The sequence below is a fragment of the Oncorhynchus kisutch genome, linkage group LG22, assembly GCF_002021735.2.
Source record: "Oncorhynchus kisutch isolate 150728-3 linkage group LG22, Okis_V2, whole genome shotgun sequence".
Classification (NCBI taxonomy): Eukaryota; Metazoa; Chordata; class Actinopteri; order Salmoniformes; family Salmonidae; genus Oncorhynchus; species Oncorhynchus kisutch.
Window position 1 is genome coordinate 50,381,565 of NC_034195.2, and position 15,249 is coordinate 50,396,813.

The window sequence follows — 15,249 nt, forward strand, 5'->3', positions numbered from 1 at the left end:
TGGATTGTTTATCCGACTGGTTGAAAAATAAATAAAATAATAATAATAATAATAATAAATAATTCTCAAAACCAAAGTTGCACCCCTGATAAATTATATGATTATTCTTCTACTTCCAAGTAGATCGTTAGTCTAATAATATATTAGATGTAGGTCTAAATGGACAGCTTTATACATGGTAGAAACATGGTTAACAAGTTTACATACTGGCGTGAGTAACAATCACTTGACTTTGGCACCTTATGTCAAAGCATTGTTTGGCAAAAGGAATTCGCAACTCTAACCAACATGGTCTTTTGTTTCAGGATTTCTGACGATATATAGAAGAGATAATAAGGAGCCTTTCTCAAATCTTTTATCTGTGTCATTGTCTATAAGTCACGGATATGCGCTCCGTGACAGTGTGTGTGTGTGGTGCACGTTTGTGTGCATATGTGCTCCTGTATGTCTCAGTGTGAAGGTGTGTTTGTGTGTGTGTGTTTGTGTGTGTGTGTGTGTGTGTGTGTGTGTGTGTGTGTGTGTGTGTGTGTGTGTGTGTGTGTGTGTGTGTGTGTGTGTGTGTGTGTGTGTGTGTGTGTGTGTGTGTGTGTGAATGTGTGTGTGTGTGTGTGTGTGTATTTGTGTGTGTGTGTGTGTGTGTGTGCTTGCGACTTAAATGTAAACCTAATGGCTTGGTGTCTCTCAACTTGTATGTGCTTATGGGTAAATCTAGTCTATCGAGAGGACCAATCAGATAGATTTCAGGTAGATTATATTTTGAGTAAGTCCCCTAAAACAATGGTTTACATTGTCCTCAATGAACTCCTGTTGGTGTTGGATGTGTCCCCTCGGGGGACCTGCCGGGACAAAAGTACTTTGGTACTTCTTATTGATTTTAGATGTCTGTGAGGCAGTTGAAAATGATCACTGTCCAAATGACAGCGATGAGAGATTATGAGAATGTCTCACATGAGACTTTAACCTTCCAAATGGATTCAAAATGTTTCCCACTAGACTGTTTTGCTGTGTGCAAATACAAGTGTTTGGCCTTTCAATAGCTACTGTATTTACGGACTGTATTAAAAGATGGAGATACGGATGAGATAATACAAGTTTCAGTTGACAATACAAGTTGAAACCTATACATTTGTCCACTGTCCTAACACCTCTAGGCTCCTTGTAGTCTATCGCTGACTTCTTGAAGGTTTAAACCTCATCTCTCTCTATCCACCCTAACAGTAAGTATACAGCATGCAGCCACAGAGGCTTACCCAGGCCTGAGATACCATCACTCACAGCCACAGAGGCTTACCGAGGCCTGAGATACCATCACTCACAGCTACAAAGGCTTACCGAGGCCTGAGATACCATCACTCACAGCCACAGAGGCTTACCGAGGCCTGAGATACCATCATTCACAGCTACAAAGGCTCACCCAGGCCTGAGATACCATCACTCACAGCTACAAAGGCTCACCCAGGCCTGAGATACCATCACTCACAGCTACAAAGGCTTACCCAGGCCTGAGATACCATCACTCACAGCTACAAAGGCTTACCCAGGCCCGAGGTACCATCACTCACAGGTATACCATCTCCCTCTCCTCTTTGATGATATCGCTCGTCCACTTTTGCATTTGCTAACCTACTCTATTAAATATTTCACTGAGAATATTTCATTTTGTTAAGCCATTCGTCAACCAACAGACGGTAGGAGTGAGGCTGGAGAAGAGGAATCATGTATTTTTAATCCAGAAAATTGAGCCTGTTTCACATGAACCTCCTCTTCCTCCCTTTCTTCCTGTGACTGAAACGCTGTCTGTCCCCGTTGTATTGGGATGGTGTTATTAGGTCCGTTAGTTTTACCTCGTCCCGGGATTGAGACCATTCCATTGGTCCTAAAAGCGCAAACTCCACCCACCTAGTGCACTGAGCAAGATCAAACAAATGCACACATTCCTTTTTCCAGGTTGGTGCTTCGAGCTGATTGGTCCTTTTGCAACAGCCGTAGCGGGTTCAGAATGGTTAAGTCACGTGTGACTTGTAATATCACGTAGCAATTAGCCCAATAAAAAGTTTGTCTGACTTCATAAAGATGATTAAAATATACAAACAAGCATTAGGCAATGCGTTGACGAGACTAACAAAAATGGGTCTGAGAATGGTTTATATCAAAGGCAGATATTTAATAAAGCTTAAGTTGCAAACATTACATGGCATATTTCCAAGCATATAGATCCTAAGATTAACTTACAACACAACGCATGAACAAAGAGATGCTTACTAGGCCAGAAGCCTAGGGAGTTTGAATTGATCATACAGGATACAGGAGAAGAGAGAGAACAAAGCATTTAATTCCGTTTATATCATCGGAAGGTGTCACCTTTCAACTCAAGACCAACCAATTTTGACCAATCAAACGATACCAAGTTTACAGTGTAACCTGACCACCAAGGCCCAATCTCCACATGGTGTCACATAAACATATCTACATATACATACTACCTCAATCAGCCTGTATGTCTGTATGTAGCCTCGCTACTTTTATGACTAGTCCTTTTCCACTGTCATCTAACTCCAGGTGCCACAGAGCATATAAATTAGGGCAGAGCCTACACAATCCTGCAAGTCTGTCACTGATACTCAAAGGACACTCATGTTGAGTGAGTAGTGATTGACAGGTCTGTCAATATTTGAACCAGGATATCAGCAGGCGGTGAAACAGAAAAGACCAGTGGGTTTAGATCCCCCCGACCGTTCAGTGGGACGACTGCAGACTGAAGTGGGCAGAACAAGTCAAGGTGGATGAGAGCTGACAGAGATGCTGTCCTCCTGTGTGGTGTACATTTTAGGATGTACTCAGCCTCACGTCTCACCCCTTCTCGAGTCAATTGTCAAAAACATACTGAATACATGCAATCAACTGTACTGTAAGTCACTTAGGATACGTGTCTGCTAAGTGGTATACAATGACGATTGACTCAAGGAAGGGTAAAGCGTTGGGGGCTGAGGATGTCCTAGAATGTGCACCGTCCACATGGGGACTGCGGCACTGCAGCTGTTGCTACCTGCAGGCCACGCCCCACTGGGCTGATTCTGCAGCATAATCTGCTGTGTGATGGATGGGCTTGACACTCTGCAGTCAGGACCACCCAAACAGACAGACAGACACAGGCAGGCCACTGCAATGACAAGGTACTATGGCAGCTCAGCTCTAAAGGGTTCTCTCCCTTTGCACCCTATTCCCTACAGCAAAGGGGAGAGATACTATAGTAAAGATCTGAGATACTATAGTAAAGGGCTGAGATACTATAGTAAAGGGGAGAGATACTGTAGCGAAGGGGAGAGATACTATAGTAAAGGGCTGAGATACTATAGCAAAGGGGAGAGATACTATAGTAAAGGGCTGAGATACTATAGTAAAGGGCTGAGATACTATAGTAAAGGGCTGAGATACGACAGTAAAGGGGAGAAATACTATAGTAAAGGGGAGAGATACTATAGTAAAGGGGAGAGATACTATAGTAAAGGGCTGAGATACTATAGTAAAGGGCTGAGATACTACAGTAAATGGGAGAGATACCTTAGTACAGAGCTGAGATACTAGAGTAAAGGGAGATAGTATATTATAGTCAAGGGCTGAGATAGTATAGTAAAGGGGTGAGATGCTGTAGTAAAGGGGTGAGATGCTGTAGTAAAGGGGAGAGATACTATAGTAAAGGGGAGAGATACTATAGTAAAGGGGAGAGATACTATAGTAAAGGGGAGAGATACTATAGGAAAGGGGAGAGATACTATAGTAAAGGGGAGAGATAGTGTAGTGAAGGGGAGAGATACTATAGTAAAGGGGAGAGATACTATAATAAAGGGGAGAGATACTGTAGTGAAGGGGGGAGTATAATAATAGAAAGATATAGTTTAGTAGAGAGAGTACCTAGAGACCTGTGGCTGCCTGCATGTGGTGCTATTTTGACCGGGGAAAAACCTTAACATTTGTTCCACGAGATCATTTAGAGGGTGGAGATGATTTAGAGGGTGGAGATGATTTAGAGGGTGGAGATGATTTAGAGGGTGGAGATGATTTAGAGGGTGGAGATGATTTAGAGGGTGGAGATGATTTACAGGGTGGAGATAATTTAGAGGGTGGAGATGATTTAGAGGGTGGAGATAATTTAGAGGGTGGAGATGATTTAGAGGGTGGAGATGATTTAGAGGGTGGAGATGATTTACAGGGTGGAGATAATTTAGAGGGTGGAGATGATTTAGAGGGTGGAGATGATTTAGAGGGTGGAGATGATTTAGAGGGTGGAGATGATTTAGAGGGTGGAGATGATTTAGAGGGTGGAGATGATTTAGAGGGTGGAGATGATTTACAGGGTGGAGATAATTTAGAGGGTGGAGATGATTTAGAGGGTGGAGATAATTTAGAGGGTGGAGATGATTTAGAGGGTGGAGATGATTTAGAGGGTGGAGATGATTTACAGGGTGGAGATAATTTAGAGGGTGGAGATGATTTAGAGGGTGGAGATGATTTAGAGGGTGGAGATGATTTAGAGGGTGGAGATAATTTAGAGGGTGGAGATGATTTAGAGGGTGGAGATGATTTAGAGGGTGGAGATAATTTAGAAGGTGGAGATAATTTAGAGGTTGGAGATAATTTAGAGGGTGGAGATGATTTAGAGGGTGGAGATGATTTAGAGGGTGGAGATGATTTAGAGGGTGGAGATGATTTAGAGGGTGGAGATAATTTAGAGGGTGGAGATGATTTAGAGGGTGGAGATGATTTAGAGGGTGGAGATGATTTAGAGGGTGGAGATAATTTAGAGGGTGGAGATGATTTAGAGGGTGGAGATGATTTAGAGGGTGGAGATCATTTAGAGGGTGGAGATAATTTAGAGGGTGGAGATGATTTAGAGGGTGGAGATAATTTAGAGGGTGGAGATGATTTAGAGGGTGGAGATAATTTAGAACGTGGAGATAATGTAGATTGTGGAGATGATTTAATCATTATAGTGATTTCCTCACGACCTCCACATCATAGAAACGTAAGTGAAGCAATGCAGTAAACACATTGTGTGTGCGTGTGTGTGTGTGTGTGTGTGTTTGGGCTCGCCCGTGTCCTACATATGTAATAATTGAACATTCCCATTCTTGCTTGGTGTTCTCTTAATCATCAGAGTAGAGAGAAACCTAAACCAAAGCTTTCAAACAGCAATTGGCTCCATCCTGAACAATGACATATTACCATACATTGAGTACAGGATACATTGAGGAAATGGCAGTTGGTAATTGCAGAGAGAAGAGTATAAATCTAACATAAACTTTCTCTTAGTATGCATGCATGTGCGCTTGTGTGTGTGTGTGTGTGTGCATGTGCATCCATCAGTTCGTGCATGATTGATTCCATCACGCCGAAGCTGTTGCTGGTGGTTGATTCAACTCAATTTCTTCGTCATTTTTTCTTTGTTCGTTTTCTTCGTCTACATCCCCACAGCATTTTCCACAGCTGCAGTCTTTGAACACAGATAGTGTGACTGCCGCACAGATGACCAAGAGCAGAGCCATACCAATGCCCTAAAACAAGAGGAATCATGAAAATAGAAAACAGAATCAGTGTATGCAATAGATCAACAACAGCTTTTTCCTCACGGGTGCTTTTAAGAGGATTGTTTAAAAACTTTGATATAGGGGGCAGCATTTTCACTTTTGGATGAATTGCGTGGCCAGAGTGAACTGCCTCCTACTCTGTTCCAGATGCTAATATATGCATAGTAGTATTACTATTGGATAGAAAACTCTCTGAAGTTTATAAAACTGTTTGAATGATGTCTGTGAGTATAACAGAACTAATATGGCAGGCAAAAACCTGAGAAAAAATCCAAATAGGAAGTGAGAATTCTGAGGCTGGTCGATGTTAAACTCATCGCCTATTCAATTCCCTGTAATATATGGATCTGTTTCCACTTCCTACGCCTTCCACTAGATGTCAACAGTCGGTAGAACGTTGAATGAAGTTTATACTGTGTTGTGGGGCCGGATGAGAGGGGAATGAGTCAGTGGTCTGGCAGATTGCCAGTTCCTGCTCTCGCGCTTTCCTCATGATATCACATGATGTCGCCTTGCATTCCATAACTTCTACAGACAAGGAATGCACCGGTTGGAACGTTATTGGATATATATGATAACAACATCCTGATGACTGATTCTCTACTTACTTTGACCAGTTTATTCGACTTGTAATATAACTTTTTGAAGTTTTCGTCCGACGTTTGCCTGCATCTGCGTGAGCATTTGGACACGTGTACTACACATGCTAGCAAAAGTAGCTACTTGGACAAAAGTAATGGACATTATCGAACAAAATAACAATTTATTGTCGAACTAGGATGACTTGGAGTGCATTCTGATGAAGATGATCAAAGGTAAGGGAATATTTATGATGTAATTTCTTATTTCTGTTGACTCCAACATGGCGGAGAAATGTTGTTAAATATGAGCGCCGTCTCAGATTATTGCATGGTGTGCTTTTTAAGTAAAGTTTAAAAAAAATCTGACACAGCGGTTGCATTAAGAACAAGTGTATCTTTAATTCTATGTAAAACATGTATCTTTCATCAAAGTTTATGATGAGTATTTCTGTAATTTGACGTGGCTCTCTGCAATTTCTCAGGATATTTTGTAGGCATTTCTGAACATGGCGCCAATGTAAACCGAGATCTGTGGATATAAATATGCACATTATCGAACAAAACATAAATGTATTGTGTAACATGATGTCCTATGAGTGTCATCTGATGAAGATCATCAAAGGTTAGTGATTAATTGGATCTTTTTGTGACTACTATCTTTTGCTGGGAAAATGGTGTTTTTCCGTGGCTATGTACTGAGCTAACATAATTGTTTGGTGTGCTTTCCTAGTAAATCCTTTCTGAAATCAGACACGTTGGCTGGATTCACAACATGTGTAGCTTTAATTTGGTGTCTTTCATGTGTGATTTCATGAAAGATAGATTTTTATAGTAATATATTTGTATTTGGCGCACTACATTTTTTCTGGCTTTTGGCCAAGTGGGACGCTACCGTCTCACATATCCCAGAGAAGGTAACCTCTCTGGGGTAGGTATTTTGATGTCCGAATGAAAAGTGTGCCCAAAGTAAACTGCCTGTTACTCAGGCACAGAAGCTAGGACATGCATATAATTGGTAGATTTGGATAGAAAACACTCTAAAGTTTCCAGAACTGTTACAATAATGTAATAACTGATATGGCAGGCGAAAACATGTGGAAAATCCATCCAGGAAGTGGCATTCTTTTGAATTGAGTGTTTTTCCATTGAAAGCCTATCCACCATATAAAAGGATGGGACCTAGATTGCAGTTCCTATGGCTTCCACTAGATGTCAACAGTCTTTAGACAATGTTTCAGGCTTTTATTCTGAAAAATGAGTAAGAATGACAACATTTTCTGAGTGGTCGGTCGAACGAACAAGAGATTTTTGCGCGCACAACCCGGGAGCGTGCCATCCATACTTTTTCCTTTGTATTGAATAGACCGTGGTCCGGTTGAAATATTATTGATTATAAAGACAATAGAAAACCTGAGGAATAATAAAAATTGTTTTGACATGTTTCGACGAACTTTACCGGTACTATTTGGATCTATTCGTCTACCTGTTGTGACCGTCTTTGAGCCAGTGGATTACTGAACAAAACTGAGTTTTTTGGATATAAAGAGGGACTTTATTGAACAAAACAAATATTTTATTGTGTAACATGGAGTCTTGTGAGTTCACCCATAAGAAGATCATCAAAGGTAAGTGATTAATTTTATCGCTATTTCTGACTTTCGTGAGTAATATACTTGCCTGGAAAATGTTTGTATGCTTTTGTAAGCGGGGCGCTGTCCTCAGATAATCGCATGGTATGCTTTTGCTGTAAAGCCTTTTTGAAATCTGACACAGCGGCTGAATTAACAAGAAGTTAATCTTTAAGCCAATGTATAACACCTGTATATTGTATGAATGTTTATTATGAGTATTTCTGTATTTTGAATTTGGCGTTCTGCAATTTCACCTAGAGAGGTTTTAACATTTGGCGGGTTGAATTTGCAGGTAGAATCGTTCTGTCATTTGATTTTGCTGTGCAGTTAAAGCATTCTGGGATTGGAAAATACATTTAGGGATTTTTTAATTAATGATATATAGACATACACTACCATTCAAAAGTTTGGGGTCACTTACATATTTCCTAGTTTTTGAAAGAAAATATGTTTTTTTGTCCATTAAAATAACATCTAATTGGTCAGAAATACAGTGTAGACATTGTTAATGTTGTAAATGACTATTGTAGCTGGAAACGGCAGATTTTTTAAGGAATATCTACATCGGCCCATTATCAGCAACCCTCACTTTTGTGTTCCAATGGCACGTTTTGTTAGCTAATCCAAGTTTAGCATTTTAAAAGGCTAATTGATCATTAGAAAACCCTTTTGCAATTATGTTAGCACAGCTGAAAACTGTTGTTCTGATTAAAGAAGCAATAAAACTGTCCGCCTTTGGACTAGTTGAGTATCTGGAGCATCAGCGTTTGTAGGTTCAATTACAGGCTCTAAATGGACGGAACAAAGAACTTTCTTCTGAAACTCGTCAGTCTATTTGTGTTCTGAGAAATGAAGACTATTCCATGTGAGAAATTGCCAAGAAACTGAAGATCTCGTACAATGCTACTGTAGGCAGTGTACTACTCCCTTCACAGAACAGCACAAACTGACTCTAACCAGAATAGAAAGAGGAGTGGGAGGCCCCGGTGCACAACTGAGCAAGAAGACAAGTACATTAGTGTCTAGTTTGAGAAACAGACGCCTCATAAGTCATCAAATGGCTGATTAATTAAATAGGACCCGCAAAACCCCAGTCTCAATGTCAACAGTGAAGAGGCGACTCCGGGATGCTGGCCTTCAGGCAAAGTTCCTCTGTCCAGTGTTTGTGTTCTTTTGCCCATCTTAATCTTTTATTTTTATTGGCCAGTCTGAGATATGGCTTTTTCTTTGCAGCTCTGCCTAGAAGGCCAACATCCCAGAATCGTTTCTTCACTGTTGACATTGAGACTGGTCTTTGCAATCTCAAAAAGTCTCTTTTACAACACGACGTCACAATCAGAACACAATCAGAACACAATCAGAACACAATCAGAATGATTGGGAACTATTTCACGCTGAGAAGATTTTTACATGACACCGTCCAACCCCATTCAGCAATATGGTGGGATGATGAGCTTCAGATTCAAATACTTTCGGCTTCATGCGCCATCGGGATGACGTCAGAGCTATCACTATGTACTGGTTTTAATGTCTATGTAGTTTCACACATACCCGTGAGCTACATGAGAAAATGTTGTATAGCTTCGAAACATGGTTAAAACTATCATTTTGATCTCATGTATTGTCAGTCTTTGAATCGATATCTCTGTCTATGAATTTCAGTGATAACATTTCTCCAGCCCCATCCCTCAGCTTTTTACCAAACCAAGTGGTGGGGACCGGGGTGAACTCTTTATTGTTTTTTAAATCATAAGGCATGTAAGTTACATTCTTTAAAAAATCAATTGCTATATATCATTAATATAAAAGTTGTCTGGTTTCTCACCTGAGACTGAACAAGGAATTCCCGATGGTGATCCATTTGAGTGGGTACATCCTCATCTGGCTCACACCATTTCCGAGGAGCATCTTCATTTGCAATGACAAATGTGCCATTCCAGTTTGACTTTGCACAAGCAAAGTACTGGCCATCGAAGAACAGTATGATCAACCACACCAATGGAGGGATGAGGCTTGACAAATACACAAGTGCCCACTTACACGCTCTCTTACACACTTGTTTACAAGTAGGTCCTTGTACTATTATCATCACCACGAATGCTGTAATGGCAGGAATGATAAAGAATGCAGACGTAAACAGCCTGTTCCATTTAGGATCGCAGGGACACCTAAACTCCATCTCTACAATCTTCTCCAAGCCCAGAAGGATGAAGCTACAAACCACATGTGACACAAAAACTTTCTTGACATCTTTCTTGCCATCATTCTTGTCAACTTCCTTCTGCTGCTCTGTTATCTCTGTTTGCAGTCCTGTGCAGCAGCATTTTAAACACAAGAAAAATGTGAGTGCCGCAAAGATGACCAAGAGCAGAGCCAGACCAATGACCTAAAACAAGAGGAAACAGACAAATGGAAAACAGAATCAGTGCATGCAATACAAAAACTACAGATTTTTCATCAGTGCCAGTGGGGCTTAGTGGGGCTATCATACCTCTTTGCCCGTCAAAAAAATAAATAATAATATTTAGAATTTATTTTGACTAAGACACATACCGACAGAAAGACACATCAATCTCAGATCAATCATCAGAGCAAGCAAAACAGCGCCACTCTGTCTCAGTATATGTAGCCCATGCTGTCTGGATAAAATGAGTATGGCATGTCAAACTATTTCTGTCCAGACAGCATCAGATACAAGGGCGCTGTTTCACTCATTCAGATGCTTTCTCTGGATGCTTTCTCCTGTGAGATAGTTTTAGCCACATGCAATTTGAAGGAAAGTTGGCAGGTGCACAGTGCACTGTTCGGATGCCAAAATTATCACATACTTTTTTAAGTGATATTGTTTGACAATCAGATGGAAACATAAAGACTGGTTGTGTTCATACCACAGTAAAAGGTAATACATGTTGCAGTTAAATTACCCACACTAGAACCGCTGTCATTTGGACTGCTCATAAATGCACATTTAAAGTTATGTCCCCCTCCGTCCTTGATTTTTCCTAAATAAAACTGTTGTCCAAATCTTAATATCACAAACAGAACTGGAGTTATAACTAGTTTTAGGGGAGAATGGACTTTTTTGAAAAGTTCTCCCCTGTTGCCCCTCCTTCTTCCGACAGTAGGGCCTGCTCCTCTCCTTCTCCCGATAGTTGAAGGTGCCAAGGTACCATGCCCAGTTGATAATCACCGCAATAATTGCCTCGAAACTGAACCTAAACTATACCGAAATGAACTTCACACAGCTTATAACAACAGACGAAGTAAATTATTATTAAGTATGATGGGGAGAAAGGGGGAGAATGGGTGAGTTGACGGATGAGGGGAAGCAAACGATGCATAATTATGTAATCACCAATTGTGAATGAAGAACAGGACAGGCATTGTATTGTATTGGTATATTCTAATTATAATCTCAAAATGGTATGTACCCTATATCAGTCCACCAAATCCAAGCAGTTTTATCAGCCTACTTTGAGGACACAGTGAGAGCAGGTGTAATTTACAATAGCAAGAAGACCAAGACAAATTACATTTGCATTTGAATTACATTGCACATGCTGCATTAGCATTACTACACAATCTGAATGAAACTCAGACGGAAGAAATGAATCATGATGACATCTCTGATGATTATTCTTCTGATTCTGAGCCTCAGCCTGAACCTACACCTCCAAGGCCTAAGCGCAAAAAAAACCCAGAACAGTCTGCAATTTGGAAAGTTCCTGCTTGTGCAGGAAACCCTCTTTATACCGCTATTGGTCTGTTTTTTGACTCTGGTACATAAGCGGGAGGCAGGGGCGCTGTAATACAGTAGGCGGCGGGAATGCACCATAACATTGGATGCTAGTTTAATAGCTAGCACACAGTGTTGCAATAAACTGCAAATTAATTACTTAAAAATCATACAATGTGATTTTCTGGATTTTTGTTTTAGATTCCATCTCTCACAGTTGAAGTGTACCTATGATAAAAATTACAGACCTCTACATGCTTTATATAAGTAGGAAAACCTGCAAAATTGTCTGTGTATCCCCACTGTATATGATGAACAGGCGGGTGGTGGGACACAATGCAAATAGCCTGGTTAGCCAATGTGCGGGGGGGCACTGGTTGGTCGGGCCAATTGAGGTAGTATGTACATGAATATATAGTTAAAGTGACAATGCATATATGATAAACAAAGAGTAGCAGCACGTAAAAAAGAGGGGTTGGGGGGGGGGGAACACAATGCAAATAGTCCGGATAACCATTTGGTTACCTGTTCAGGAGTCTTATGGCTTGGGGGTAAAAACTGTTGAGACAGAGGGGTGCTGTTTTGTTTGCTCTGATACTTTCTCCAGTGAGATACATTCAGCCTCTTGAGAATTGAAGGACATTAATGAAACACAGAGAGACGAAAGATATGTTTTTTGCTCAGGATGTGGCCCACTATGTCAACTCATGTTCAGTATGTGCCCAAACTAAATCTACCGGGCACGCTCCACCAGGGAAAGTCTTTCCCTGCACACTGCACACTGCCCTAACACATCTGGACAAGAGGAATACCTATGTGAGAATGCTGTTCATCGATTACAGCTCAGCATTTAACACCATAGTACCCTCCAAACTCATCATTAAGCTTGAGACCCTGGGTCCTGCCCAATTTCAGTGATAACATTTCTCCAGCCCCATCCCTCAGCTGTTTACCAAACCAAGTGGTGGGGACCGGGGTGAACTCTTGATTGTTTTTTTAATCACAAGGCATGTAAGTTCTATTCTTCAAAAAGCTACATATCATTAATGTAATATATTGGTCTGGTTTCTCACCTGAGACTGAACAAGAAATTCCCGATGGTGATCCATTTGAGTGGGTACAGCCTCATCTGGCTCACACCATTTCCGAGGAGTATCTTCCTTAGAAATGACAAATGTGCCATTCCAGTTTGACTTTACACAAGCAAAGTACTGGCCATCGAAGAACAGTATGACCAACCACACCAATGCAGGGATGAGGCTTGACAAATACACAAGTGCCCCCTTACACACTTTGTTACACCCAGGTCCTAGTATTTTTAGCATCATCATGAATGCTGTAATGGCAGGAAGGATAAAGAATGTAGACGTAAACAGCCTGTTCCATTTAGGATCGCAGGGACACCTAAACTCCATCTCCACAAGCTTCTCCAAGCCCAGAAGAATGAAGATACAACCCACATTTGACACAACATGTTTCTTCAGTAGTTTCAGCCATGGTTTTGGCACATCCATCCTAAATGCAACACAAACATATAAATGTTTGGTTGAGAAATCTGATAGAAGGTGCACATTTGTGAGAATGTGTTCACAGAATAATTTTGTGTTTAAAGGATTGCTCTGTGAGCAAAGCCTTTTCAGGCTACATCAAAATAAAAATGCCCTGGACTCACCTCTCTGTTTCAGAATGAGGCAAAATGACAATGACAATTTCCCTTTACAGTAGCTCCTGTATAGATGCCAAAAGAAGACAACCCATGAGACGTCTCTTACGTGACTCCCCACAGAACTAAAGGAAATAGCTTGTGGTTAGTATCTGAGACCCAAGAAGCTGCATGATTGGAGAGACACACAGAGGATCTGTTACCAATTGCATCAGACTAGTTAAGACTGGGGTCTATAGTGCCACACTGTTAGAGAAAAGGGTTCCAAAGGGTTATTTGTCTGTCCCTGTAGGAGAACCCTTTTGGTTCCAGGTAGAACCCTTTTGGTTCCAGGCCAGAGAACACTTTTAGGTTCTAAGAGTGTAGTCTGCAAAGTTAGCCTGCCTATCCACAGGTTACATTTGCAGCACCCCTTTCCTGCAGTCAAATGACCAAATCACCCTCTAATGGCCTCATGGGTGGATTTATATTCATATTTTTCAGAATTGAATAATTAATAAATACAACAATATTCTAAACTACTGGGAAAATTCAGGTGTTTCTATGTTATATTTCAGTCTTCTGTGATGTTCTTACTGTGCGTATAATATTGGGATGCAAACTCAAAATTGAATACATTTCAACTGTGTATCTGACATAACCATGTGTGTGAGGTATATACTTTTGTTTCAAAGCCGATTTAAACACTCTGTGTGACCCTGATTTAGCCCATTGCAGTAAGAGTACAAGACCTACAGTATTCAGGTAGTTGTTTCGTTGTGTTTCTTGTGTGCATTTCGCTACACCAAGCAATAACATCTGATAAATATATGTATGTGACCAATAAACATTTAATTTGATTGGATGCTTTTTAGGATTTATTTGAATTAAAAAGTGATTTTATTCAAAGTTGAAGTATTTATTTTATTTGAACTTTACCGAATTGGTTTGGATTTGTTTATTAAACATTTAAGTAGAATAAACTTTTGAACGTTTGATCTATAGCCTGAAGTGTTTCTGAATGACTTAATGATCACAGAGGGTAACAATAGGTATAGATGTTACTGAAACCTTATAAATCCCAGTGAAAGGTGTAGGTGAGGGAAGATTTATACTGTTCATTTGCTGAAAGGATTTATATATATTTTTTTTAATGGATGGAAGTGGAATCGTTAACGACAATAAGCGTTTTCCGGCTCTTAAGAATGAGGAAGCCTCTGTGATCTAAGAGGTCGCTGTGATCTCTCCTTGGGAGAGACGTTACCTTCGGACCATGTTAGTGAAGAAGAGAAAGGCCACGTGGGAACCATCATCATCTGGGAGAGATGTTACCTTCTGACCAGGTTAGTGAAGAAGAGAAAGGCCGCGTGGGAACCATCATCATCTGCATGTTTTACTACACCCTTTTTGTAACACATTTTTTCTGTAACTCTGCTAAGGCTGATGAAGAGAACAGAGGTGTGATGGAGAGATGTAGTTAAATATCTTCCTGTTGATGTCAGCTACACAGCTTCCTGAGTTTGACTTTAACATTTGCTTCGGGCAACAAAAGAAGCATCTACAAAAGAGAACCATCTAAAATGTTGAAGCAGTTTTAAGTCAAAACTGTAACTCAGCCATTCACTCCCTCCTTGGTAAGCAACTCCAGTGTAGATTTGACCTTGTGTTTTAGGTTATTGTCCTGCTGAAAGGTGAGTTCATTTCCCAGTCTCTGATGTAATGCAGACTGAATCAGGTTTTCCTCTAGGATTTTGCCTGTGCTTAGCTCCATCCCATTTCTTTTTGTCCTGAAAAACTCCCCAGTACTTGCTGATGTCAAGCATACCCATATCATGATGCAGCCACCACCATGCTTGAAAATAAGAAACCAATTACTCAGTGATGTGTTGTGTTTGATTTGCCGCAAACATAAGTCTAGACCAAAAACATAACGCCACATTTAGACCAAAAAGTAGATATATTCCTTTGCCGTGTTTTTTGTGCCAGTATTACTTTAGTGCCTTGTTGCATGTTTTGGAATATTTGTATTCTGTACCTTCCTTCTATTCACTCTGTCATTTAGGTCATTATTGTG

General features: G+C 40.5%; 1 protein-coding gene across 2 annotated transcripts; it reads right to left on the reverse strand.

The window, feature by feature from the left end:
* Window positions 1-1,944: 1,944 nt before the first annotated feature.
* Window positions 1,945-13,310, reverse strand: LOC109867559 (calcium homeostasis modulator protein 6). 2 transcript variants are annotated; one of them, XM_020456778.2, is made up of 4 exons: window positions 13,206-13,310; window positions 12,607-13,048; window positions 9,623-10,183; window positions 1,945-5,552 (listed from the first exon to the last, which is right to left on the reverse strand). In XM_020456778.2, the coding sequence occupies exons 2-4, from the start codon at window positions 13,045-13,047 to the stop codon at window positions 5,385-5,387; spliced, it is 1,170 nt and encodes a 389-aa protein (XP_020312367.1). In that variant the 5' UTR covers window position 13,048; window positions 13,206-13,310; the 3' UTR covers window positions 1,945-5,384. The 2 variants fall into 2 exon arrangements, with proteins under 2 accessions (XP_020312367.1, XP_031657918.1); XM_031802058.1 differs by lacking the exon at window positions 13,206-13,310 and having other exon boundaries at window positions 2,147-5,552; window positions 12,607-13,173.
* Window positions 13,311-15,249: the final 1,939 nt, after the last annotated feature.